Raw genomic sequence first — 26,795 nt, forward strand, 5'->3', positions numbered from 1 at the left:
GGTCACTTCAAGAGGCTGCTAATCAGATGTTCTAAGAGCCCCTGTTTTCTGTTGGACCCACTGGAAAATTCCTGTGCTCAGCAACTCTAGATGCCTAGTTGGCTACAACTTTCATTTACTATAGAATTTGTCCATCCTTGCTATGTCTGGATAAGCCCATGAAACTGAAAGCTGACTGGCTCTTCTCTGTTTCCAGGGTGAGAAAGGTGAGAAGGGGCTTCCAGGACCAGAGGTATAGTATGATCACATTTGCCACCTTATTCTGCCAACAAAGCTAGTGATCCTGCTGTTGTGTGGCTTGTTTTTCATATCGGTGGAACACCAAAGCACAAGTGAGCCAGAAAACCACACAATCGTGCTCTGTCCAATTAAATCATTCTCAAGTGGCTCAGTGCTGTGACTCCTGGTGCCATTATGAAGTACAGTTGTACCTTGGAAGAAGAACGGATTCTGTTCCAGAAGTCTGTTCGACTTCCAAAACTTTAGAAAACCAAATCGCGGCTTCTGCTTAGTTGCAGGAAGCTACTGCAGCCAATCAGAAACTGTGGAAGCCCTGTCGGACGTTTGGGATCCAAAAGAACATTCGCAAACCGGAACAGTCACTTCCGGGTTTGCGGCGTTTGGGAGTCAAAACGTACGAGTTCCAGGGCGTTCGACAACCAAAGTACGACTGTATACAGTACAAGGCTTAACTAGTGTTGACGTAGATTATTTTCTCTATACAGCCAGGCTTACTGCTATTTTGTCTGTGAAAAAATGCATTCTGCGCTCAGGTACTTTTCCTCTGTACTTCCAGCTTAGCTCTAAGCCTTCAGGCATCAGCACAGAGAACTGCTTTAAAGGAATAATAGACGTGCCCTTAAATGAATAATAAAAGATTCACTGAGGACTGGAATAAATTTACAGAATATATTAAAAATATTTGTGATAATGATATAACGTTTGTAAGTTTTCAAGAAGCTCTGTAAGAAGATTTGGTAGAAATATTGTTTAAACAACATGGTAAGATAAGATATATATATAGTGCAATATAAATTAAGAAATGTGAAGATTTGTGATAATTACGGAAAATTATCAGACATGTTGATGGAAGTCTAAAAGGAAAAAAAAAGATGTGTGATGAGTTTTTGATGTTTAATGATGTTATAAATTTGTTTTTATTGGAAAATTAATAAAAATTATATATAAAAAAATAAATGAATAATAAAAGATAAATGGGGGGGTTGAAAAGGGGGGCAGTAGAGAAAAGAAAAATCTTTATTCTTCTAACATTTTTTTGGAACAGGGTGCAAGAGGTGACTTTGGACTAAAAGGCCCCCCAGGAAGCAAAGGAGAACGAGGTGAACCTGTAAGGACACTACTCTTCTACACTCCTATTACTAACAAATGTGTGGAACATAAACTGTTAGTTTGATTCACAATGTGGATTTGCTGGACACAAAAGATATTGGAGCTAAATTTCAATTTGTGTTGCCTTTCACTTGTCAGGGTTTGGGGTGATAAGTCTAGGAGACAATGGGATAATGTCTGTCCTTCGTAAACTTTGAGCTCCCTGATAAATTTTAAATTATACTCTAAAACCACCAGCTGAATGTAGGACACCACACTTCTAAACAGCTGGTCCTGTGTAGACATCTTTAAATGCCAGTGAACATAGTCCCCTTCAGTTGTTCAGAAGAATGCACAAACTGCATAGGGGCACATGAGCAGCCCCTGCCCATAAAAGTCTCCTTGGAGATTCTAATCATGCTGAGCTGAATGCAGTTTAAATTCTCCCTTTGATCCAGAACCTGATTACTAGTGGCCTGGAAAATTCTCGCCATGTTCTGCTGCACACAGCATGAACCCCCCTGCAGACCTTTCTGCTCAGTGCACAAAAGGCAGGCAGGGCCGGCACATCCATCTGCACACAGTTTGAGCCTCACATGTTCTTCTGAACGTTCATGTGTCTGGGAATGCGGATAGTGCTATGTTTCCCAGATCTGTTTACACTGATGTCTGTAGATGAATGTGTGCAATCCCATACTGGTGATCCCTGGTGCTGCATAAATTCTCTCAATCACATGGCTAACAAATGTGGAGGCCCCTGCCATATCTAGCTAGCCCCTGGGTTTGTACTCTATGAAGAGGAAGAAGGGTTTTAGGTTTCTCAGTCTGTGTATCTGGTAATTTTCACCTGCTTTTCAGGTTGCTGGTGTTTATTAAAAAATATGATGTGATAGGCTGGAGACAGGCAATACTCAAGCTGGGTTGAAACTGGTTTGAGAGAAGTTTTGCTTCTCATAGCAGAGAGGAAGGAAATATATATTTTTCACAACTGTCAATAAGTATAAAAGTACTAAGAATAAAGATTATCTACAGAAATACTGTAAAATTAATGAATGTTAGAATGATGTTGGATAGAAATTAAGTGGTTTCCAGCTGTAATGCTTTAAGAGAATATGAAAAAAGGGTTATAAATAGGTAAAAACACAATGGTAAGGATTTGCTGAACCAACAATTTGAGGTGGAATACAAAAAAGGGAGGTATGAGGAGGTCTGGGAAACAAGCTAAAGGAAAATAAGCAATGGAAAATTTGTGTGATTTTAATTATTTTTATTTTTTATTTTTGTTATTTTTTTTTATTTGATTGTAATACTTTAAAAAATCTTAATAAATATCTTATTAAAAAAAGTACTAAGAATAAGTAAACACTTTGTGTGCTGTAGAAATTATTGGTAAAAAAGAAATATTTGAGACATTATAATGAGTAGATAGGATGGGTAAGCAAGTAGAGGTTCTCCTGGTCTCTAGGACACTGAATTCATGTTAATTGAAATACTTTTTTCCCATTCATGTTGCTAAACTTGCATGCATTTCTTTTCCTCTCTCTTTTTCTAGGCTGATCCTGGCCCACCCGGGGAGCCTGGACCCAGAGGACCTGCAGGCGAAGGAGGCCCTGAGGTACTGCAGCTGAGTGTTGCCTTGGGTCCTGGATCTTGCCAGCTCCTTCCTTTGATATTCTGGAGCTGGGTCACAGGACCCTGGGCAGTTGTATATTGCACAACATTAGCAGCCACCAGACACACAAAAAATGAAATGAACAACCTGAGCCTGCTGAATACAGCTTTCTGTTATAAGGAAGAGAAAACAGATATGTCTTGAATTCAGAATTTTGATTTTTTTAAAAAAATGTATTATCCTTGATGCGTACTGCCAACCTAGCAGTTCGAAAGCACGTCAAAAGTGCAAGTAGATAAATAGGTACCACTCCGGCGGGAAGGTAAACAGCGTTTCCGTGAGCTGCTCTGGTTCGCCAGAAGCGACTTAGTCATGCTGGCCACATGACCCGGAAGCTGTACGCCGGCTCCCTCAGCCAGTAAAGCAAGATAAGCGCCACAACCCCAGAGTCGGTCACGACTGGACCTGATGGTCAGGGGTCCCTTTACCTTTACCTTTATCCTTGATGAGCATTCTGAATCTGAATTCAGTGGTCAGCTCACCTCAAAAAGGATATTGTGGAGTTGGAAAAGTTTCAGAAAGGGGAAAGCAAAGTGATCCAGGGGGTGGAGCAACTCCCCTAGGAAGAAAGGTGGCAGCTTTGGGGCCTCTTTAGTTTGAGAGAAAATGCAAGCAAGAGGAGGCATGACCGAAGTTTATAAAATCCAGCATGCCGTAGAGAAAGGGAGGGGGGGCAATCCCTCTCTCATAACACTAGAAGTCATGGACAGCCAACAAATGATTAAAATGGTAAAAATGGTCTGTAGGTAGCCTATTTAAAACAGTAGTGATGATGATGACGTTATTTCACCCCTGTGGCTGCTGCTCGTCTTCCTCACCAGGCAATAGGTTCTGAGGCCTCTGTGAGGGAAGAAGGAACTTGGTCTCCAGCTGCGGGAATTGGTGTGCCCTGTAAATTATCCTTTCCCTGCTCCTGTGGCCAAGTCAAGCCCAGTAGCATGGATGGAGCATAGCTGAATGTGCATAAGATGAAACACCCCTGAAGTCTTCTTCTCCATTTTTTTATAGGGTGGCCCTGGCCCTGCTGGAGATCCTGGCCTGACTGTAAGTGGAGAGAGAAAAACCTATATTTATTCTTCCACCTGGAAGCGGGATACCTATCTAGTGTCAGTTCCAGTTTGCCGTGGAATATAGCAAGAACATTCAGATGGTTGCTTCCCACTATGTGGAAGATATTCCCGATGAAATCTGCAGTGATGTCCTCTTGTGCGCAGTAAAGGGGGGGAAAGCTTGTGTATTATTCAGTCAAGTTTTCACAATGACAAGATGCGAATGAAAACTAGCAGAATCATCACTCAAACTGCACTGACTGATTTCCTACTAGATCTTGCCATGCCATCAAACAATTTAGGACCTTACATTCAGAGCACCTCTTTACTTATTTTCTTTCTTTCTTTTTCTTGATAGGACTGTGATGTGATGGCATACATCAGAGAGACCTGTGGCTGTTGTGGTTGGTTCAGAGTCTTCTCCTTGTGGACTTATAAGAATAATTAGTTTGCATAATCTTGCTTTAGAGTAGGATGCTTCTCCCAGGAGGATGCATTTTATTCCCAAACCAAGATCATAGTCATGCAGTGATTTCCCTTTGTCCTTCTGTGGGAGCCTTGCTTGGTCAGAGACTAAATAGATTTAATGAGATTGGCAGAGACATCTTACTGTGCCTTTGGTACTCCCAAAAAATGTTTAATCACATATAAGAAAAGGAAATACTGTCTCCAGAAGTTGAGAAAGAGGGGAATTTGTACAGAGAGAGAGAGTTAATGTTGCACCATGCTTTGGGTTTGGGATGTGATGCCTCAAGCATGCCTTGTACACTCCATGATTTAAAAGTACTTGGTGCTTTATCATAGAATCTTAGATGTGGTATGGTAGAATATACGTCCTTCGGACCCAGGCCCACCATCTTGTGAATATGTAAAAATGCCCATTCCTCATTTAAACTTCTAAATCACAGTGTTAATCAAAGTATAAATTTGGGTTACATGGGGTTGCACTTACAAGAAGGCTTGAAGAACAGGTGCTTCGTATGTAGACCTTTCAGCTGCGATGGCACCACTGCATTTTCCCAGGACAAGACTCCTGGCTTCCAGTGCTGCCCAGATACAGAAACCAGGCTGGGAGCAACCCCTTTGGTACTGTTCCTCTGTATTCACTGCTGATCCTGGAGGCAAGAGCTGGAAACAGCCGTACCTTGCCCTGCCTGTCTCTAGGAAAGAACACTGCAGTCACTGGGAAACACAAGGAAGGACTGTTAATAGCCTGCTTGTTGTCCCTCAGATACGTGGCTTTATAACACAGCATGCCATCTGTTCCAGGGTCCTCTAGGTTGGTGCTGTGGTCGGCTGGTTTTATGGTGTTTGGATGCAAAGCTTCTGACTGCTCTGTCTCTGCTTTCCATAGACTGTGAGAAGCGGTGTGGTCCCTTGGACTTAGTCTTTGTTATAGACAGCTCAGAAAGTATTGGCTACACCAATTTCACCCTGGAGAAGAACTTTGTCATAAACGTGGTGAGCAGACTTGGTTCCATAGCCAAGGATCCAAAATCTGAGACAGGTTAGTGGCATGGCTGAGAATCTGATTTTATTGCTGAACATTAGATGTGATGATGATATGCCTAACCCAATATTGGGAACTAAAATGTCTCTTGGTATCTAGAAGTGTTCCATTTGCCTTGATCATGTTGAGCATGTGTTGTGTGTGCCATCTGACTATGCTTGCCACCAACTCCTGGCTCCCTTCCTTCCCTCACTGGCCCATGTGGCCAGTGCAGAAGCCTGGGGAAAGAGGCCTGTGCAAAGAGCAGAGAAGAGCGTCGTGGCAGGAATCTCTCTGCTGTTTCTTTCCTTCTCCAAACAGCAGCACAAATGAGAGAAATCCATGGTTCTAGGTGCGTCAGAAGGTCTAATGGCAGAGCTGGGACTTAACTCTTTTGTGGAGAAGATCAGACACACAGGAGAGGCTCTTCTTGTTTCTTACCTGTTCCAAATTGCAGTGCAAACAATAGCATGGGCAGCCATCCTTACTGGGCCACCTCCCCCTTGAAGGACCCTAGCGAAAGGACTTGTGGACATCCAGCTTTGACTTTGTGTCCTGCAAGTTCTGCATTTGTCTCAGGAAAGCTTGTGTGTGCATAGAAATGCCTTTGATTAGAACAGCTTTGATTGCCACACTCTCTATAAGTGTTTGAGACATGGCAGAAGAGAACAGGCACCTGTATTCCTTACATAAGTCTGTACTACATCTGGGCAGCTTTTTCCTAACTGTTCCCCTAAATGAAAAGGATTTTAAACCACTAACCCAATATACAGAGCCTTTGGTTTTCAGAAGGCTCTCTGGCTGCAGGGCAATGTGATGCCTGCCTTAAGGGGAAATGAGGTCTCTCTTGGTTCAGGGAGGTGGAACTGATGGTTTCTTTCTCTGCCAGGGGCCCGTGTTGGGGTGGTGCAGTACAGCCACGAAGGGACATTTGAAGCCATCCAGCTGAACGATGACCGCATTGACTCCCTCTCCAGTTTCAAAGAGGCAGTGAAGAAGCTGGAGTGGATTGCTGGGGGCACGTGGACCCCCTCTGCGCTTCAGTTCGCCTACAACACCCTCATCAAGGAGAGCCGGAGAGACAAGGCCCGGGTGTTTGCTGTGGTGATTACAGATGGGCGCCACGATCCGCGGGATAGTGAGTCCAACTTACCGGCTCTCTGCAGCAAGGGGGTCACTGTCCATGCCATTGGGATTGGTGACATGTTCAACAAGAAGGAGGAAGACGAGACCCTGAGCTCGATTGCCTGTGATGACGACAAGAGAGTTCAGAGAATGAAGTTGTTTTCGGAGCTGGTGGCTGATGAGTTCATCGACAGCATGGAGCATGAACTTTGTCCAGGTCTGTCAGTCCTGCCCACGCAGGGTGGAACGAAGTAGTGGGAATGTGATCCTAACTCCCTCAGCTTTTGCTTTGAGGTTTATGGTCACAGCCTCTCCAATTTAAAGCAGTTTCTCCCACTATCTCTCTCTCTCTCTGTTCTGGCGCCATATGTTCAAAATGGGCCATGATGGGCTACATCAAAGCCAATAGCAGGCTACATTACACCCTTCTGATGGGATCTAGGGCCCATCCTTTCCCAAGGGGTGTCAGACTGGTCACAACACGTTTCAAAAAGGAATAAAACTGAAAAGTAAAAAATAAATAAATTGTGTACAACTGACTGTATGAAATCCACACTATCCCAGTATTATTAATACTGTATATCCCAGACTAATTCCACATCACTTCCCAGTGCCAACTAAAACTCCTGAAAATAATAGTGCAGCCCTGATGCAAGCCAGTCCTGCTGATCTTGTACACTCACCATATTTTGAGCCAACTAGAAACCTCTGAATAAATTTCAAAGCCGGACTGTTGGAGGACACATCATAGGAGTCAAACGTGGAGAGTCTGTCGGCATATTTGCCAGTCCCCAGGTATTCAACTGGAGACCACTAACATGCCCTGTAGCCTCTTGGTTGAGACTGAAATCCTATATCTATAGGATTTACTTCCAAGTGTAAGGCCCTCTTTTTACCTCCAGTGGTTGGGGAAACTGCCCCATAGGTGGTGCTGAACCCTGTGCTGGATGCAGCCCTTGGGACTGTCTCTCTCTGGCTCTGTTTCCTCCTCAAGCGCATTTGTGTCCTTGAGCTCTTGCTTGCCTGGATGGAGGGGGGCGTGGGAGGCTGGGGTGCAGAAACCTCTGACTTCTGTGTGCCTAACCATTATTAGATCAATGGTGTTCTGCATGGTTTCAATCGAACATCTTCATTCTTATTTCAGATCCTCAGATTGTCTGCCCCGAACTGCCCTGCCAAACAGGTAAAAGCATTTGTCATTGTGTCGCTGCCACCCCCTCCCTGTTCACTGTATCACCTGATTTGGTGAATTAATGGAAAGTTCTAGTCCAGGAAACAGAAGGTGGGGGAGGGAGAGCTTATGTTGACCAGAATGTCAATACGTCTCCTTTTCAACATTATTCCATTATACTTAATCATCTATAGCTTCAAGTAAATGTATTTTTGCATTGCAGCTAGTTTACATCCTGGGAATAGCCATTTATGCCCTGAGAATGTGTGCCAATATTGCGGCCATTCCGGAGCCTTCTCTGAAACAGTCTGTCAGAGGATAGAAACACCCCATTTGTGGGGATTTCTGCTCCAGTCCTCCAGCCAGACAACAAGTAGACAGGTTTATGACAGGAAGAATGTGAAATGCTCCACATTTGCAGAGTCGTGAGGAAGACCAGTTTTAGTCCGCAAGGCCATATGTGTAATGAGCTCTGGATAAAACCTCATAGTGTGGTGGACACTCATGCTAAGTAGGCACTGCTGGGCCTGCAGGTTTAGGACAAAACCAAATGCTCTTTGAGCTTTGCTTCTGAAGTCCAAAGAACACAACCCTTTAAATCTGGATCAGAGGGATATGTTCAGCACTGCGCAGTCAAGGCTTGTTAGAAGCTGATCCTAACCCACAAATGAACAGGCAAGACCCTTTCTATAACTGACAGAGAATAGAGGAACCAGATCAGGGCAAAAGCCTGCTAAAGTTAAAAGAGATAAAGGGAGTTGATCAATGCGTATAAGTCCTACTACTATTTGAGTTTAGATTTGGTTGCAGTTTTCATTAGTGTGGGGTTTCTGTTCTTGTCCCTGCTTGTGTCATTGGAGCATGCATAGGTGCCCCCCTTACCCCTCCCCCATTCTGTCCTTTTCTGCAGACGTTGGCAATTGTGCATCAACGGGGCAGGCCTAAAATGGTTGCCGCCTGTATATTGATAAAAATAGAGCTTTTTAATGGTATAGCTTACGCTTGCTCTGTGTGGTTTGATGGAGGGACCTTCTCCCGTAATGCATGTTGTATTTTTTTGTTCTTAGTAGCTTTATAAATTGAGTGGAAAGGAAGGAAGGAAGGAGTGTGGAGGAAAGTTAAACTCATAGAACATAGAACACGTAGTGTTCACCGCAGTGATATGACTGTGCAGCCTCTTCTGATCAGGCCATCAGTTTCAGAGCAGGTTTGCTTTGAGTTTCTCAGCTGCGTGAATTCATTGGAACCAAACTTCATGGACAAATTGTTGAGGAGTCTCTGAGGTTGAAGCATGTAGAAGAGGTTTTTTGTTTTTTTTTCATTTTTTCTATTTATTAAATTTGTATACCACCCATTATCCATAGAAATACACAATAAAAAGTATCCTATATAAAAATAATGACTTATTTAATCATTCCAAAATCCATAGTAGGGGAATGCCTTTGTTAGGCCAACCATATTGTTCCAAATAATTGGTTCAGATGGCAAACAAATGAGAGTGAGGACTTGGCTGGTGTTGAAACCATCCAGTCTATACCTGGTAATGGTCTGAAGATGGAACATGGGAGGAGGCAGCAGGCCTCCAAAGGAGACTGTGATGGGTGTTGTGCAGGTTTTAGGTTATGTGAAAGCTGGTTTTTGTATTATCAGGGAAGATGAACCAGCCATTGTATGTTTCTTTTCCCTGAAATGCCTTATGACAACCTGAAACCTGCACAGAACCAACAAGAGTTTTATACCTCCTCCCACATCCCATCTTAAGACTCTTGTCAGATGCAGACCGAATGGCTCCCACGCTGTTTTCTAATATTTTAGTTTGCCAGGCTCTGATATGGATTTTGGAGTGGTTCTGGTTCAGGAAGGAGAGGTCTAAGGAGTGACACCCTCTTCACTTGTCAAATGTGGGTTCACTCTTGATTAGCTTTAACATTGACTTTAATTAATTAAAGTGAATTGCATTTTCATCCTTCTTATTTTCCTGTTGTAACTCTGTCAATGAACTTGTTTGATGCAGTAGGATCCTTTTCCGTTGCTTCTTGTGCGTCTGGCACTGGTGCTGGTCTTTCACTTGATAGACTGTTGACATTCCTATGATGCAGTAGAAGAGAAATCCTTTCTGAACCTAAAATTCTGTTTGAGGATGAGAGGGAACATAGAACTGTAGCTGTTACCACCTCAGTTTAAAACTAGGAGAACCATTTTGGTCAGGTAACCGAGGTCTGGAAAGCCAGTAACCCCCAGGTTATGCCAAGCTAGATCCGTAAGGCACCAGGCTCCACCCTAACTCCACCCAGGCGAGCACCCTTTTAAGAACCCAACACCAGAATAGAATAGAAACCAGAGGTCCATGCCATACCAGAAAGCCCTGAAAATATTCTTTTGACACTCACTTGCAGATGGGAGAAACCCTGGGATTGAAAACCCAGTTATTTTCCGCCCTATGGAAAAGGGAGACAAGATACCTTTCCCCAGCACCAAACCTATGATCGCCCAGTTCCTGAACTCCACGAGGGAGATCCAGGACCCCAGCATGTACACCCAGCTCGTGGCCACCTTGGCCTATACCGCCGAAAAAGCCAAGTTTTCCACTGGACATGAGCGGCAGGAGTGGATGGACCTGTTCATTGACACCTTTAAAATGGTGCACAGCGAGATTGTGGGGGATCCAGATACTGTAATAGGCCTTTGCTGAGACTGTGCTCTGCCTCTGTCAAAAGAATAGGACTTCATTCTGCCTACGAAACACAAAGCTAGTCAGAAAAGTCACTTTATCTGTAGAAATCTTGCTGGAGCTCTCATTAGTGCTAGGCGATTGCAACAAGAGAAGCTTCTAGAAATAGGAACTTCTGGAAAAAGTCAGTCTCAGCTGCTTTTAAGGCTTATACGCAGCTTCGCTGCCAGACCAGCTCATTTTCCCCTTGCCAGAGGAGAAATGGAGCTATCATGTAGAGAACAAAGCAAACAAGGCAAGATGGCCCCAAAGCAGACTTTCCTGAGTTTCTCACTTGAAAAATCACACTGTGGTGATAAACTCAAACATTCTTGAAACATTCCAACGTGGACTTGTTGGGTGGGGAGCTTAAGAACAGTCCTCTTGCCAACCACATGATGGCAGCCTCTGAGCATGCTAAAAGCTGCAAAATATGAACTACACACTTGCATCCCTACCTTTCCTATTCCCCACTTCCCTTAATTATGAAGTGATTTTTGGAGCATAGGAATCCTCAGTTTACCAACACACTTACAGACAGTGGCGTAGCGTGGGGGGTGCAGGGGGGGCGGGCCGCACCGGGCGCAACATCTGGGGTTAGGGCAAATCCATGGGTTAGGGGGCGCAAATCCACGGGTTAGGGGGCGCAAATCCACGGGTTAGGGGGCGCAAATTACTTGCCTTGCCCCGGGTGCTGACAACCCACGCTACGCCACTGCTTACAGATGACTGCTTCTTCACACCATTACAAACATGGATCATTCCTAAGTGGTTGGAAATTGTCTGTTTGCCGGCCTATCAGTATGGCAGAAACTTATGAGCTGGAATTTTGATCCTGTGTTGTAAAGTTATATGTGTTCCTCTCCCTATTGTCTGTCTATAAATTGTTGTCTGTCTTTTTACTGAAAGGACTTTTCTAGGTAACGTAAGGAAACATTGATCCCATATATTTTCCCTCTTGAATTCTCAGGGTGCAGCCAGATATTCGGAACTGTGGCCGAAGTGTTTTGAACACACATTCACGGCATTCCAGAGCATTTGTTTTCACAGCTTGGAATGTGTATTCAAACCGCAGCCCTTGTCTCTGTCTTCGCCCTAAAGCCTTGGGTGCTCCCACGTAGAAATACCGTATTTTTCGCTCTATAAGACGCACCAGACCACAAGACGCACCTAGTTTTTGGAGGAGGAAAACAAGAAAAAAAATATTCTGAATCTCAGAAGCCAGAACAGCAAGAGGGGTCGCTGCGCAGTGAAAGCAGCAATCCCTCTTGCTGTTCTGGCTTCTGGGATAGCTGCGCAGCCTGCATTCGCTCCATAAGACGCACACACATTTCCCCTTACTTTTTAGGAGGGAAAAAGTGAGTTTTATAGAGCAAAAAATACGGTAATTTAGTCTGCCAGATCAGTTGCCCAGCTCAGTATCCACTGGTCAAAACTGGTATGGAGCAAAGAGCAGAGGTCCTTCCTAGGGAAACCTGAGGTTTGTCCTTGGTAGAACTTGGTCTCTGTGGGCTTTGTTTCATTCCTGGTCTATTTGTTTGGTTTTGTATATATGTGTTTCTCCATTTTGCACATCTTTTGCCCTCCTTAGTGAGCTACTGTCATCAAAATTACTGATGGAAATTAAGAAGGATGTTCTATTACTGTAAAAAGTAATGCAAAATGAAAATTTAGGTTTGTGGGTATGAAGATTCTACATCTTGAGACTCTGAGATGACTTGTACTGCCACCTTTTGCGTGGGCGAATGTCTATGATACATGAGGGCCCATAACTGAGCCCAAAATGCCATAGATAGTCAATAAGAGAATTAGATAAGGCGTCCAACACAGAAGTAATGCATTTAAGCTATTGTTGTATTTCCAACACTGTAGCAAAAACAGCCTCTGCATGAAGAAATAATGCATTTATAATACACATTTGGGAAAACTACAAATATAGTGGCCTGTTTTTAAAAGACTCTGAACAATTATTCAATTCAGAATTTGTGTTTTATCATTATTAGTTGTGACCAAGTGGGGGGGAAATCCCATATAGCTTCAAATGGTATTTTTGCTAGCAAACGTTATTTTCTTCACCAAGCATTAGAAAGCAGGTGGAACTAGACTGTCTGAAGGGGTTCAGTGAGGGAGGGATTGCTTGCTTGTTGGACTCTTTTAAGCAATCTAATTTCTCCTGACTCCCACCACTGCAAACTTCAGTAATGACTGGCTAAATCCCAAGTAATTATTGATAGCATACACCTGTCCAAGCAGAACTGAATTCTGAATGCAGTTCAACCTTTGTGCAAGTCCCCCTTCCACTATTCCAACTTCATGAGGCAAACAGAGGTTTATCATAAAGACAGAATTCACACACATTTTACATACCCCCTTAATTTTAATTTTAATTTTGCAGTTGATACAAGGTTGACCCAAACGAACTGTGTACGTCTTGTGACTGTCGTCTGACATGTGATCACAGGCCAATCCAGATTTTGTCCTAATACATGAAATTTGCTCATCTGATATTGCCTCCACCTTTGCACACATGTGGAACTGCCCCTAAGACCCACATGGCCGTCGACTGCATTTTCTTTTAAAAAATGGTTGTAACTGCTTCTGTGGCTCCATGCTGTGGCTCCATGGCTTGCAGGATGCAGTCGGCTATGCTTTGAGCAGATCTGTTGTAGATCATATAAATTATATGAAAAGCTGTGGGCTTGTCAAGGACAGGGCAGACTGTGAACCCCACACCTTCTGTTCTATAAAGTAACATGAGAAAACAGTAATCCAATTTAAAGTGACAGAAAATGTAATCGGGGGGGGGGGCAGAGCCAATCATTAAAAGAAGCAGAAACATCACCAGACAAGGTTCTCGTGAGTGAGACGAGGTGCTCCAGGTTCAAAAGTTAGCTCTGAAGGCAGAGGGGTTTTTTTATATACAGTCATACCTCGGGTTAAATGTGCTTCAGGTTGAGCATTTTCAAGTTACACTCCGAGGCGACCCGGAAGTAACGGAGCACGTTACTACTGGGTTTCGCCGCTCGCGCATGCGCAGACGCTCAAAATGACGTCATGTGCATGCGCGGAAGCGGCAAAACGCGACCCGCGCAGTCGCGTCTTACGTTCTATTCAGGATGCGAACGGGGCTCCCGTTCGCATCCAGAGGTACCACTGTAATGCCTAGTGTTGCTAGATTTACTGTAATCTACCCTGTGATCCTTGGACGAAGGGTGTTATAGAAATTTACCAAATAAATGAAAGAATCTGGGCTGGTCCTCAGGGGCAGCTGACTGCGTGTTCTTTCAGGTAACAGGGCTGGTCCTGCAGCCCAGAGGGCATCCCTTGAGGAGCATGGTCAACAGGTGAGGGTTGCGGCTGCATTTGTGGCCATGGCGGGACAGTCATAAAGCTTCTGGGAGCAAAGTGGCTATTGGAAGGAAGGAAGGAAGGAAGGAAGGAAGGAAGGAAGGAAGGAAGGAAGGGCCTTTCCAGGGTCCTCCTGGCGATCTGCGCTTAGGCATATACAAAGTTGTTGTTCCAATATCCCTCACTGGCAAGGAAGTTTTCAGAAGTTCTGAGAATGTGAACCTTTATAGGACATAAATAATACAGGTAAGTAAGCTCTCAGTTCATAGCAGGCACCAGGCAAGACTGGAGCTTTTTACTCTTAATTTGAAGAGTTTTTACGCATTTGCAGCCTCTTTTCGTAGGACAAGAACTGCTAGGTCCATTTTGGTTTTTTTAACAGCTCAAGCTATACAACTAAAAAGGAGCTAGCAATAACATCTACAGGTATCCTTAAAAGTAGAGTATTCATAACTCAAAAGTGGGGGGTATAGTCGGGTTAGTTTACAAACTGCCAGGACTTCTCCATTTGGTCCAGCTTTTCTTCTGTTCGCTCCACGCTTTTTACCGCTGAATTGTGGATTGCTCTGACAAATGCCGGGACGCGGGTGGCACTGTGGGTTAAACCACAGAGCCTAGGACTTGCTGATCAGAAGGTCGGCGGTTCAAATCCCCGTGACGGGGTGAGCTCCAGTTGCTTGGTCCCTGCTCCTGCCAACCTAGCAGTTCGAAAGCATGTCAAAGTGCAAGTAGATCTCCTGCAGGAAGGTAAACGGCGTTTCCGTGCACTGCTCTGGTTCACCAGAAGCAGCTTAGTCATGCTGGCCACATGATCCGGAAGCTGTATGCTGGCTCCCTCGGCCAATAAAGCGAGATGAGTGCCGCAACCCCAGAGTCGGCCACGACTGGACCTAATGGTCAGGGGTCCCTTTACCTTAACCTGACAAATTCCAATCCACAGAAACCCCCATCGATGTTTGTTCTGATTCAGCAGTAAACAGCAGATTTTCCCACAGATAAAAGAAGAGCCTCTCAGGGCCAGGGCTAGAAAGAATGGGGCAGCTGGAAGTGTGGACAAGCCCAAAGTGCTGTTGCCCCAGGTCGGCTTGGTTAAATTTTGAATAAGTCACTGGGGTGGGGTGGGGGGAATATGTGTAGAAAACCACAGATTTCTGTGCCCAGGTCTTGCCTTGCTGTGGGGCAAGTTCTTCCCCAGGCACAGAGGTTATGAAGCAGATGGCCACCGAGACCATCTGATGCACCATCCCTCCCTTTCACACCAAAAATAGTTTATCAGTACTCTTTTCCAATTGCTGCATGAAATACCCCTCGATTGTGGGAGTCAGAGGTGGGGTGTTATCATTTTTTAGATGTAAGAGAAGAGCCTCCTCAGAATGCTGAAGGACTGTAGTCCACAAATATCTGACATGAAGTTATAGAAATGTTTGCTGTTTGCTCTTTGAAACGTATGTTTTCTTCCTTTAACTAACTAAGATGTCTGAAGTACTAAGCAGAAATGGACAGGGGTTCAGCTTTGTATGCAACCCTCTTTTCCTTCATTGTATAATTTGGGAGCAACAAATATTATAACAGATTTCTTTATTGTTGGCTCTTCAGTCATTATTGTCTGGAGTTTTTGTGAGCTGCTTTAAGCATTTTGTGTTTGACTTTGAGTTGCCTCCTGAATGCATGGCAGGTTTTCTTTCAAGTTTGGAGCATTGTATAAATTACTCTTCTTTGCTCAAAATATCATGTCCAGTGTTTAACAAACTCAGATGACGACCTTACTTTCTACAAACAATATTTGTACCAGATTCAAGGGGAGGAAATGAATCAGTTATGTGAATGTGAAACATTGAAAGGTTTTGTATTGTTCACTCTTTCTTTGGTGGGGAAAGAACTCGCTTGTTAATAGAGAGATGTGGGTTCAGAAAAAGAGGTTTATTTGATTTAGATTATTTACTGATTCACAGGACTAGCTGCTTGTCTGATCTGCCACTGTCAATATTCCTTTGAAGTATGCTGGGTATTTTTTAATTTTGCATCCCGTTTCTATCACACCTTTTTCCAAGTAGCTCAAGGCAGCATACGTGGTTCTCCCTCTCACACCCTTTTATCCTCACAACAGCCCTTTGAGGTGGGATGCAGGTGGCGCTGTGGGTTAAACCACAGAGCCTAGGACTTGCCGATCAGAAGGTCTGCAGTTCGAATCCCCGTGACGGGGTGAGCTCCCATTGCTCAGTCCCAGCTCCTGCCAACCTAGCAGTTTGAAAGCACGTCAAAGTGCAAGCAGATAAATAGGTACCACTCCGGAGGGAAGGTAAACAGTGTTTCCATGTGCTGCTCTGGTTCGCCAGAAGCGGCTTAGTCATGGTGGCCACATGACCCGGAAGCTGTACGCCGGCTCCCTCAGCCAATAAAGCGAGATGAGCGCCGCAACCCCAGAGTCAGCCACGACTGGACCTAATGGTCAGGGGTCCCTTTACCTTTTAGGTTGAGTCATTTGCTTAACAACCCCCAATGGGCTTTATGGCTGAATATGGGTTTCAACCCCAGGCCCTCGTCTGTTTCTTGGGCTATAGCAGAGGAAACATTCCCTCAACCTGATAGGTCAACAGGTTTTCAGACCTTACAGTCTAGAAAAACAGCCGCACCCCCTACATTGCAGGGCTTGGGTGAGCCTTGGGGTCCCTTCCAACTCTTCAGTTCTATGACTCTATGAAAGCCATGCCCTCATCAGTAGCCCCAGAGGGATGACGGTCTGTTTTCTTTTCCCCCTACAGAGCTTGCTGTTGCCCAGTGCACACAGCGCCCTGTGGACATTGTCTTCCTCCTGGATGGCTCTGAAAGAATTGGTGAACTGAACTTCCAGAGGGCCTACCGTTTTGTTGAAGATGTGGCCCGACGTCTAACCCTGGCCAGAAGTAACAATGACAATATGAATGCGCGCATTGCCCTTGTGCAGTACGGAAGTGAGAACGAGCATAGGGTGGCTTTTGAATTGACACACAATCTCACTATCATCTCGGATGCCTTAGATCAGATCAAATACTTGGACTCTTCTTCCAACATTGGGTCTGGCATCATCCATGCCGTCAACAACATTGTCATCAACCCAAGAGACAGGCAGAGAGCAGCCAGGCGCAACGCCGAGCTGTCATTTGTCTTCATCACAGATGGCATTACAGGCAGCAAAAACCTGGTTGAGGCTGTTGACTCCATGAAGAAGCAGAATGTGATGCCCACTGTGGTGGCCTTAGGGAGCGATGTGGACATGGATGTTCTGCTGAAGATTGGTCTGGGGGACCAGGCAGCCATTTTCCGGGAGAAGGACTATGCCAGCCTCTCCCAGCCTGGCTTCTTTGATAGATTCATTAGGTGGATCTGTTAGCTGCAGGGAAGTACAGTCTCTCATCACACACCAAAGTTATTAATGTCCTAAAATTGTTATATGGTTTTTAGCAAATGGTGGATTTATTTTTATAGCCAAAACCTGTAGGCTCATTTTAAATTTCATGATGAAACTCAACTCAATTTTATGGTGCTAATTAAAACCAAGGTGGAGGAAGGATCCAAAACTACACAGTGTAATCTGTCATATCTTACAACTTTGTTTAAACAGAATTTTTTGTGCTGTAATCATGTAGGTGCTAAACAGCAGAACAGCAAAGTATTCACATTCAGCACAAAGAATAATCATCTCCAACAAGGGTCTCCAGTAAACTGTCCTTCCATCCCCACACCACACATCAGCACCTCACGTCCCAATCATCTGTTTCTAGAAACTGGTTCCTTTACTGGGAGGTGGGGATAATTTGAATTTTGTCCTGATCCTGGTGCTAAAACCTCCTTATTCTCTTTCCAAGGAAACCCTGCCAGTGTTTCCTATGCAGCTGTGTCGCATCCCACCCTTTTTCACAGGTGAAAGCATCTGCAGGACATTATCAGCACTGAGTCCTGGGCTTTGGGCCACTCCATTAGTGAATGCCTGGTCTTTCTTCCTTGCTTTTCATGCGATTGCTTAATGGTTGCAGCAAAAGAATTTTCTGGCACTTAAATGTACTTTGCATGCATTAAATGTACTTTGCAAGCTTAACTATGTCCACTTTGTAACACCAAGAGCCAGGGAAAGGGTGAAGAGCCTTGGAGGGCCCTCATCCTGTGCTGACACCGTCCTGTTCCAGTCCAGGTGACAGCCATTGAGACCTTTTATGGGGATCACTTTGGATTGTCTCTGGCTCCCCCTGCTGCAGCATGAGTTTTCACACCATGCCCTACTTAAGGAGAAGCCAAAAGCCACCTGCCTTGCCTTGCCTTTCCTCAGGTTTCCCTTTCCCTTTCCCCAATCACAATGAGGAGCACTGCTGGCATGAGATGGCATTAGACTTTGTCTTTCTGAGTGCCTTTCTTACATACCCAACCTTCCTGTGGAAAGTCTGTCTCTCCTCCTTCTAACTGCTGTTACCACCCTTTCTCCCGCATTAATCACAAAGCACCTCCTCCTTGGAGACACAGTGTGAATCATCAAGTCAGACATCATGCAAAACATGTTCATGGATGTGCAATGAAATTGCAACTTCAGTGTATTCTTGGGATTGCTGTTTCTGCAATAACATCCTTACTTGAGCCAAAATTGCACTCTTGGTAAATAAACTCATTTTCACACTAGCTTAAAAATATTGTCGTTTATCATTGCATTAGAACACACTTTCATGTTAGCCAGCATAGAACACCCTTCACAAGCCAGTCCCAAGATTCAGCAAACTGCTAGAAGAGTCAGTGGACAAACATGCATTTGATGTAAACATTCATGTGAAGCATGTTCCATATGCGACTAGGAGTCTTACTCCTGCAAAATGCAAGGATTTCAGTCTTTGTCAAGGTGGGTATCTAAATTATGCCTTTATTTCAGGGGTAAGATGGAAACAGATAGGAATGGATATATAGGAATGGATATGGAAACTTGATATCACATGGTTTTTTAAACATTTCTTTTGGAATTGCTACAAACTGAACAAAGTATTACATGATTACTGGACCATGTGAAAGGCAATGGAGGAATGTCAGAACAGGTCTTGATTGCAGGCGTGCAGCTGGGAGCGGACACCTTTCTCAGTCTGAATCAGAGCTGCTGCTGGAACTGCCATGGTGCTGAAAGAGAAACAGATGCCAGCCTGCCATCACTGCTGCTATTTCAGCTCATATTTATTGATTTCTGTTGTGTTTTCTTCTCCTCCTGCATTTTCAACCCACTCTAAGTTCACCTCTTTAGTTTTATTTCTGCCTGCTTGTTATGATGAAGATGTTGAGTAATTAATGGGGCATTAATAGGGATGTGGGTGGCGCTGTGGGTTAAACCACAGAGCCTAGGACTTGCTGATCTGAAGGTCGGCGGTTCGAATCCCCACGACGGGGTGAGCTCCCGTTGTTCAGTCCCTGCTGCTGCCAACTTAGCAGTTTGAAAGCACGTCAAAGTGCAAGTAGATAAATAGGTACCGCTCCGGCGGGAAGGTAAACGGCATTTCTGCGCACTGCTCTGGTTCGCCAGAAGTGGCTTAGTTCTGCTGGCCACATGACCCGGAAGCTGTACGCCGACTCCCTCGGCCAATAAAGCGAGATGAACGCCGCAACCCTAGAGTCGGCCACGACTGGACCTAATGGTCAGGGGTCCCTTTACCTTACATGGAAAGATAAACTCTGGCATCCGCTTTCTCCTTAGACTTCACTTCACATTTCCCACTCCTTAACTGACTCCCTGGTCTTCCTTGCACTGGAGCCCTGTAGACCCATGGCTACTGAAGCTGCCTTTCTTCTGCAGCTTGACTCAGAGAGACACCTTCAAGTCACTCCTCCTTACCTTTTTGCCGTGGTGCCCGTGGTGCCCATGCCCGTGCTTGTGGTGCTTTGGCTTTTTGTGATGCCCATGGTGGCTTCCGGGAGGGTGGCAACCAGGCGGTGGGGGAGGGTAGCCTCCAGGGAGCATTCCAGGTGGAGGATGGTGTCCATGGTGGGGTGGTCCATGAGGAGGGGGTGCACAGGGCCCAGGGAATCCAGAGGGGGGAGGCGGCTGGCCAGGGTACCCTGGGGGTGGGCAGGGCTGCATGCCTGGTCCAGAGTATGGCCCATGGTATGGTCCAGGAGCAGGAGGGTAAGGCTGCTGCGGCGGCATCCCACCAGGCGTTCCTGCCAGAGAGTAAAACAAAATCATAGGACTGGGGCCATGTATAGTTACTGCCTTCGTCGACTCTAACAGGTTTGATCAAGCTGATGCATTGGAGCCAGAAATTGGGAAGGTCTTCTCTCAGGAAACCATGACCCACTCTCTGCCTCCCTGGGGTTTTTTTCTGATCATTTTTCATGCCCGGTGTGCCATTTCTCCTCACAGCAGACCTGCAAGGTAAGTCAGTATCAGACCCTGCAGATGGCTTAGTTGCAGCTGGTTCCCAGCTGGGTGACTGCAAAGGTCAGTGCTTATTTGTGAACAAAAAGTAAACTTTCTTCAGGGTCTATAGTGTTATAAATAATATACCAGACTTATTTTCAAATAAAAGAGCTCCCCCATCCCTGTGTGTGTGTGTGTAGGCCACAATCTCATGTGTGGGCTGTTTGTCTGCACTGGTCTAGATCATTTAAATATGCTACAACGTGGTGAATCAACTTGCCACTGAAGCCAGAGCCTAGTAACTGCTTCCACCAGATATGTTGACAAGGCAAAGTTTACCTGAATTGGGGTTCCACATGTCAGAAGAGAAAGTCTCGACCTGCAATGAAGTCATACTGTTTAGTTGTTCGAAAAGTCCTGTCCTGTCCCCACCTGGCCTTCTCTTCTCTCCCTCCCTCCCTCTCTCTCTCTCTCTCTCTCTCTCTCTCTCTTTCCCAAGGCGTCCAACCCTGTTCTAGCAGGGCTATGCCTTCAATAGCTCCAAAAGGAGAATGTATTCAGTGAATCCAAGCTGCTTGCCCTTGCAGTGTCCATTTATCATTTATTCAAATGGTACTTGCATTACTTTTATTAAGGGCTTTTGTTCCAACTCTACAATCCTATGATTTTATGATTTACATATCACTAACTTTGCATTGTTTTAGGCTGCACATTTATAATGAGTGAAGTTCAACATGCTTCATATCATGAAGGATTCTCTATTTTCCACAGTTGCTCAGGCCATCAATATGGGAAGTCCATTCAGACATGAGCCCAGTCAGTTCAATGGCATTTGTTCCCAGAGGATTTTTATAGGATGTTGCAGGCTCATTTTCATTGGATGAGATGGAAGCTTACACAGTTTTTATACTGTTTATTTTATTTAATAAGAGCACTTAGCATTTGTATATGGCTTTCAAATTTTCAAAGTGGTTCACATGCATTAACTGGTCATCCTTACGGTGCTTTGGTAAGGTAAGTTAGAACATGCATTCCCTTGTTGTGGATGTGGGGATGAAGCCGAGAGTGGATTACCTGAAGCCCCTCTGCCAGTTCATAGCAGAAGTGGCATTTGAACAAGAGGCTTCTGGACTTGCAGTTCTTTTTAAAAAGGTGTTGTACACAGGGTGGCGCTGTGGGTTAAACCACTGAGCCTAGGACTTGCCGATCTGAAGGTCGGCGGTTCAAATCCCCGTGACGGGGTGAGCTCCCGTTGCTTGGTCCCAGCTCCTGCCCACCTAGCAGTTGAAAGCACATCAAAGTGCAAGTAGATAAATAGGTACCGCTCCAGCGGGAAGGTAAACGGTGTTTCCGTGCGCTGCTCTGGTTCGCCAGAAGCGGCTTAGTCATGCTGACCACATGACCCGGAAGCTGTACGCCGGCTCCCTCAGCCAATAAAGCGAGATGAGCGCCGCAACCCCAGAGTCAGTCACGACTGGACCTAATGGTCAGGGGTCCCTTTACCTTTACCTATGCTACACAAGCAGTGAACACCCCCAACAACAGGCAGCACAGCTAACTCTGCATCAGATTCCCAGAGATCAAATGTAAGAAATCCACAAGGCTGCCCCCCAGATCCAGCTAACTCCAGCTAGAAAATTGACTCCAAAACTGCCAATATAGCTCAGAACTGTTTCTCTGTGCCTTTCCACTAACTGTTAGCTTTAGGTTCCTCCTAGGAAAGGGAGTGGGGTGCCTGGACTGCATGACTTCTAACTTTCCTTCCAACTCTGTGGTCTGAACAAGGCCAGGGCTGCTAAAGTGGTCAAACTAGATGGCCAGGGCTGGTCCCGTATATTATCTGGTGAGGTAAATTGGCTGGTGATACGTTGCCATGGGAGCAAAAATGGCCCAAGAGGGCAAAGGTGACGGCCAGAGATGACTCATCCTTATTTCTCTCTCATCCCCACTAGGGCTGCAAGACGTCCGGATATTCCCAGATTTCAAAGTTGGAACTGATCGGGGAGGAAGCAACGCTTTGGGGTTTCCCTTAAAAAAAGTGCAACAATTTGGGATCTTCCTAAAGAAAAGCTGAACAACTTTCGGGGTGTCCTAGTTTTTGCTTTTTGAAATATGGCAACCCTACACCCCCCCTCCCCCACTTTTTGGGCAGGGGAGACAACCTAGGGCTATGAGTAAGAAGCCAACAAGAAAAACCAGAGTTTTGAGACAGGTGGGATGCCTGAAGTTTTAGGTTCTGAAAAGCTCATGGTGTCTGAGGGATACTGCTCTTATGCCATGCCTTCACTTTTGCTCCACCTGAGATCAAATATTACAAACACCAGTCAGACTCCAGTGATCTCATTCCAAAGAGAACAAAACCTAAGCAAGCAGGTAAGCCCAGGAAGGAACCTCTCACAGCTGAGAGAACTGGAGTGCATGCACTTCTGCTGCCTTCTGAGGGATGGAGAGTCATTCTTTTGTTAAATCTTGGGCTACCCTATCATTTCTGTCAAAAGATCAGCTTAAGCAAGCACAGTCAGCAAGCATCCCTAAGAACAAGTTGACACAAAGGGAAATGGCAAGTGTGCTTTGACATCTCCCAGGCAAACTGAATTCTGTACCACATCTGTCACAGGGGGGCCCAAAATGGTTCACGCACAAGCTTCATTCAGGTTGCTGACAGTGTGTTTGTGCTTGCATAAGGTAAAGGTAAAGGTACCCCTGCCCGTACGGGCCAGTCTTGCCAGACTCTAGGGTTGTGCGCTCATCTCACTCTATAGGCCAGGAGCCAGCGCTGTCCGCAGACACTTCCGGGTCACGTGGCCAGCGTGACAGGCTGCATCTGGCGAGCCAGCACCAGCGCAGCACACGGAACGCCGTTTACCTTCCCGCTATAAAGCGGTCCCTATTTATCTACTTGCACCCGGGGGTGCTTTCGAACTGCTAGGTTGGCAGGCGATGGGACCAATCACATGAAGTATATTGATTTTTAATTATATTTTATTGTTTCTTTTATTCCTTCTTTTATATTTAATTGTATTAGGATAATTAATACAATAAAATACGATATATAAGAAACAAAAGAGGCAATAGAAATACAATTAAAAATTGTACAGCACCAAGCTCATTATGATTGCTACGACAGGCAGAAAAATCCCCAGGCTGTCTACTGAAGTCCCTAAGCAATTTTCAAGTGGATCTTGCAACCACAGTGATCTGTGGGATGAACTTCAATAATCAGATCCCTATACCTCCTACCACAGTTAATTTAGTTGGCAACATTTACATATTCAATGGGAAGGAACCGTAGTTGCTGACAATTTACTGCAGGAGAGCCCTTGTTCCCCAACCCACCTCTCACAAAACTGCCATTACCCATCAATCCCTGCTTTTACATCTGCGGCGAACCACCGTCTTTATTAATTTGACAATAAAATGTGACAGGGCATCTGTTTTTGTTTTTTAAAGTGGACTTTGTTGCTTGGCTGTGAAGGTTTAGCAAGCAACAAAATTGACGATAAAGAGGGAAAGGAAGTTACAGTGGTACCTCGCAAGACGAATGGCTCGGAAGACGAAAAACTCGCAAGACGAAAGAGTTTTTCATTTTTTGAGTTGCTTCGCAAGACGATTTTCCCTATGGGCTTGCTTCGCAAGACGAAAACGTCTTGCGAGTTTGTTTCCTTTTTTCTTACAACCGCTTGAAGAGGTGCAGTTGCGACTGACCGAGCTTCGCAAGACGAAAAACCGCGCAAGACGAAAAGACTCGCGGAACGAATTAATTTCGTCTTGCGAGGCACCACTGTACTGCATTTTCTCAGCAAGTGTTTCAGGGCTTCCTTTACGCAACGTAACTCCCTCGACTTTCTGAGTCACAACCTACACGGATCACAGCTATGAGGGGTGACGCAGAAAACGGACGAGGGCGGCTGGGAAGGCAGAGAGAAAGAAACAGAAAATGTCACATGAAACAGCCCTAAGAATCAGCTCTAGACAAGAGTTGAGATTGGCAATGCTTTTTATGGGGCAAAACTCTGAAAAACCTCGTAACTTTGAATCATCCATTCCACGTCCTACCCAAGAGCAACAGCACCGTATGAAAACTACCCAGTGAGTGGGGTCCACCTTTTCACCTTTTGTTAAAATAGGTGTTGTTGCTTTGACAATCAAAGTAGTTGCTATATCTTCCCCAGTCAGGAGAGCCAAATATAAAAGTTGGTGCTAGCTTAACTAGGTCTTTAGGGGTATGCTGGATTTTGAATTATATGTGTAACACCAACAAACTTAAGCTGAATAAAAAATAAAGGTTTATATATCTTTATATATCTGGTTCTCCTAAACAGAAGGCATGCAACTGAAAATTTATTTGATTTATTTTTCACCTATCACAAAGCATTTCTAGAGGACTGGCATACGAACTCAAAGAACAAAGTTTTAACAATAAAACAAGAATACCTCCCCCCAGACTACAACACAAAAGTAGCTACAAGTGCAATAATATTCCCTCAAATGCCTGGGAGAAGAGGGAGGTCTTCCACCGCCTTCTCCCCCAGCTCAATACTGAAACTGCATACAGTACCAAAGTGACGCCTGCAGTCCTGGCGGAGTCTTTCCTAGGGGATCATACAATAAGCGTCCTTCACTTATATAACCACACCTTCAGCAATTAAAGACTTTCCTACCAATCAGAGAGCACGGTGAACCAGTGTCACCGTCGGAGAGCAAGCTTAGTAAAAGGTCATTTTATTCACTTTTCAACTTTCCCTTCCATTATTTCCAGTTTGCACACATTCTTTTAAATGCAAGCTCCACCCCCACAGCACTAAGGTCACCTGCTTCTGTTGGAGACTAGGTACACAATGACAATGCAAACCTGCCTGAGGTGTGGTATGGAAAGGGAATACCTTGATTCAGTGAGCTATATTTATTCTGGCCCAATGATAAGAGGGAAATACATTTTGCATGCATGAACAGCAAGAATTGGAGGTGCGTGTGAATGTGCCGGAGGAGCAGCCGAGGCCTGCAGAACTGAGTGAGATTTTTTTTAAAAAACTCCAGTGATTTTGCCCCCTGGGTGCCCCTGTGATAAGAATTTTGAGGTCTTAGATATATATTAAATGTTCACAAATGTACCAAGCAAACACGTACATAAATATATAAACCACATGTCTGAAGCAGCACAGGAAAACAGCCCGGAAACCATTTTTGATCCCCAAACTGACCAAATGATTTCTCTGCAAGGTCAAGGAAAATGGAAAAGCCTCCCCATTGTCTTTTCCTTCACAGATTCTGTCTTAATGGTATGCCTGTGTTTGAATAGGGCGAGCCTGTGACCTGGCTCAGGAACTAAGTATTTATCATTACAAAAGACTGGCCAGGCTCTCCAGGGTATCCAATCAAGTGAGCATTAACAGGTAACCTGTCAGATAAACAACGCACTCAGATTTCTGCTGTAGACCGTCTTTTCTGTGATGTAAGTATGATGTATCTGGGAGGTGGTCTTAGGTTACACCCCTTCTGTGATGTATGTATGATGTATGGAGGGGTGGTCTTGAGCTCCAGGGCAGGGAATTTAAAATGTCTATATAAGGGCAGGCACACCTTGTTCTGGGCTCCTCCTCTTTTTCTGCGTGTGAGGGGAGCACCCGGTTGCAACAGATGAATAAAGATCAGGCTTAGTAGCTGCTTTGCTTCTCAATATTCTCAGCTTGGCCTCTGTTATTTTCTCCTACCAATAGGGAACCTACGTAAGGACTCTATATAGGGTCTTGGATACCCCATAAGGGGTAAAGGGTGATTATTTGTTTACGACACCCCAAGATGGCCTTGCGGAGTGGGGGCCAATCCTTATGTGTGAAGCCCTTAAAGAGGCCCCAGCAGCAAGGGCCCCATGAGTTTCAGGAGTAAGAGCCACTGGGAGGGTTATCTGCCTTTGTTTGGCCCATGAAGTGCTCAAGAGATGTTGGGAGTCGGTTTGCCACCCATCCCTGGAAAAATGGGATAGTTCATTGCATTCATTGGCACTGCCATTAGGTACATTGAAAAATGGTTTGGTTTTTCCAACAGCAACTGGCTTTACTTCCTGCAGCCCCTCTCCCTCCAAGATGGCAAGATCACCTTCAGAGACATTGAAAAGGTCTGTGAAAAGCCCAGCTTCTCAAGCAGATGGATGGGAAGATGTTAATTTTGCATTATTATGTTAATGTTTTGAGAAGGCTTGCAGGTATAGCTGTGAAATTCCTTGCAAATAGGTTTACAAAGCCCATCTATGCTATGCCTAGACATGTAATGTGCAATGTGACCAGGGCCGGATTTAGGTTTGATGAGGCCCTCAGCTACTGAAGGTAATGGGACCCTTTATACGTCCAGCTGTCCTTTGTCAACAACAAATTGTCACTGTTTTTTGTGTTAAATATATATGCTGGCTCCCTCAGCCAGTAAAGTGAGATGAGCAACGCAACCCCAGAGTCGTCCACGACTGGACCTAACGGTCAGGGGTCCCTTTACCTTTTTTTTATGCTATATGGTAATTTATGGACCTAATAGGTATCTAAAGCCATTT

At 44.9% G+C, this 26,795-nt stretch overlaps 1 protein-coding gene and 1 long non-coding RNA gene across 3 annotated transcripts in view; one reads left to right on the top strand and one right to left on the bottom strand.

The window, feature by feature from the left end:
• COL6A2 (collagen type VI alpha 2 chain) overlaps window positions 1-18,549 on the top strand; it is a 49,435-nt gene extending 30,886 nt beyond the window's left edge. The window contains exons 20-30 of one of the 2 annotated variants that reach the window (XR_014551386.1): window positions 197-232; window positions 1,286-1,348; window positions 2,882-2,944; window positions 4,010-4,045; window positions 4,409-4,454; window positions 5,405-5,557; window positions 6,429-6,881; window positions 7,809-7,847; window positions 10,232-11,085; window positions 11,271-11,662; window positions 11,919-12,500. Coding sequence is in view for 1 of the 2 variants with exons in the window: in XM_083627794.1 (XP_083483920.1) it covers window positions 197-232; window positions 1,286-1,348; window positions 2,882-2,944; window positions 4,010-4,045; window positions 4,409-4,454; window positions 5,405-5,557; window positions 6,429-6,881; window positions 7,809-7,847; window positions 16,656-17,263 (1,497 nt within the window). In the remaining variant the exon portion in view is untranslated. Of the gene's footprint in view, window positions 1-196; window positions 233-1,285; window positions 1,349-2,881; window positions 2,945-4,009; window positions 4,046-4,408; window positions 4,455-5,404; window positions 5,558-6,428; window positions 6,882-7,808; window positions 7,848-10,231; window positions 11,086-11,270; window positions 11,663-11,918; window positions 12,501-16,655 lie in introns of those variants that run through there. The other variant, XM_083627794.1, reaches the window with a different exon arrangement.
• LOC310743401 lies at window positions 13,702-24,960 on the bottom strand. The gene is made up of 5 exons (XR_014539000.1): window positions 24,813-24,960; window positions 20,594-20,633; window positions 19,730-20,055; window positions 14,813-19,023; window positions 13,702-14,459 (listed from the first exon to the last, which is right to left on the bottom strand). It is a non-coding gene; the product is annotated as an uncharacterized lncRNA (long non-coding RNA).
• Between the last annotated feature and the right edge of the window lie 1,835 nt (window positions 24,961-26,795).

Source organism: Podarcis filfolensis (genome assembly GCF_964270895.1).
Source record: "Podarcis filfolensis genome assembly, chromosome: 1".
NCBI lineage: Eukaryota > Metazoa > Chordata > Lepidosauria > Squamata > Lacertidae > Podarcis > Podarcis filfolensis.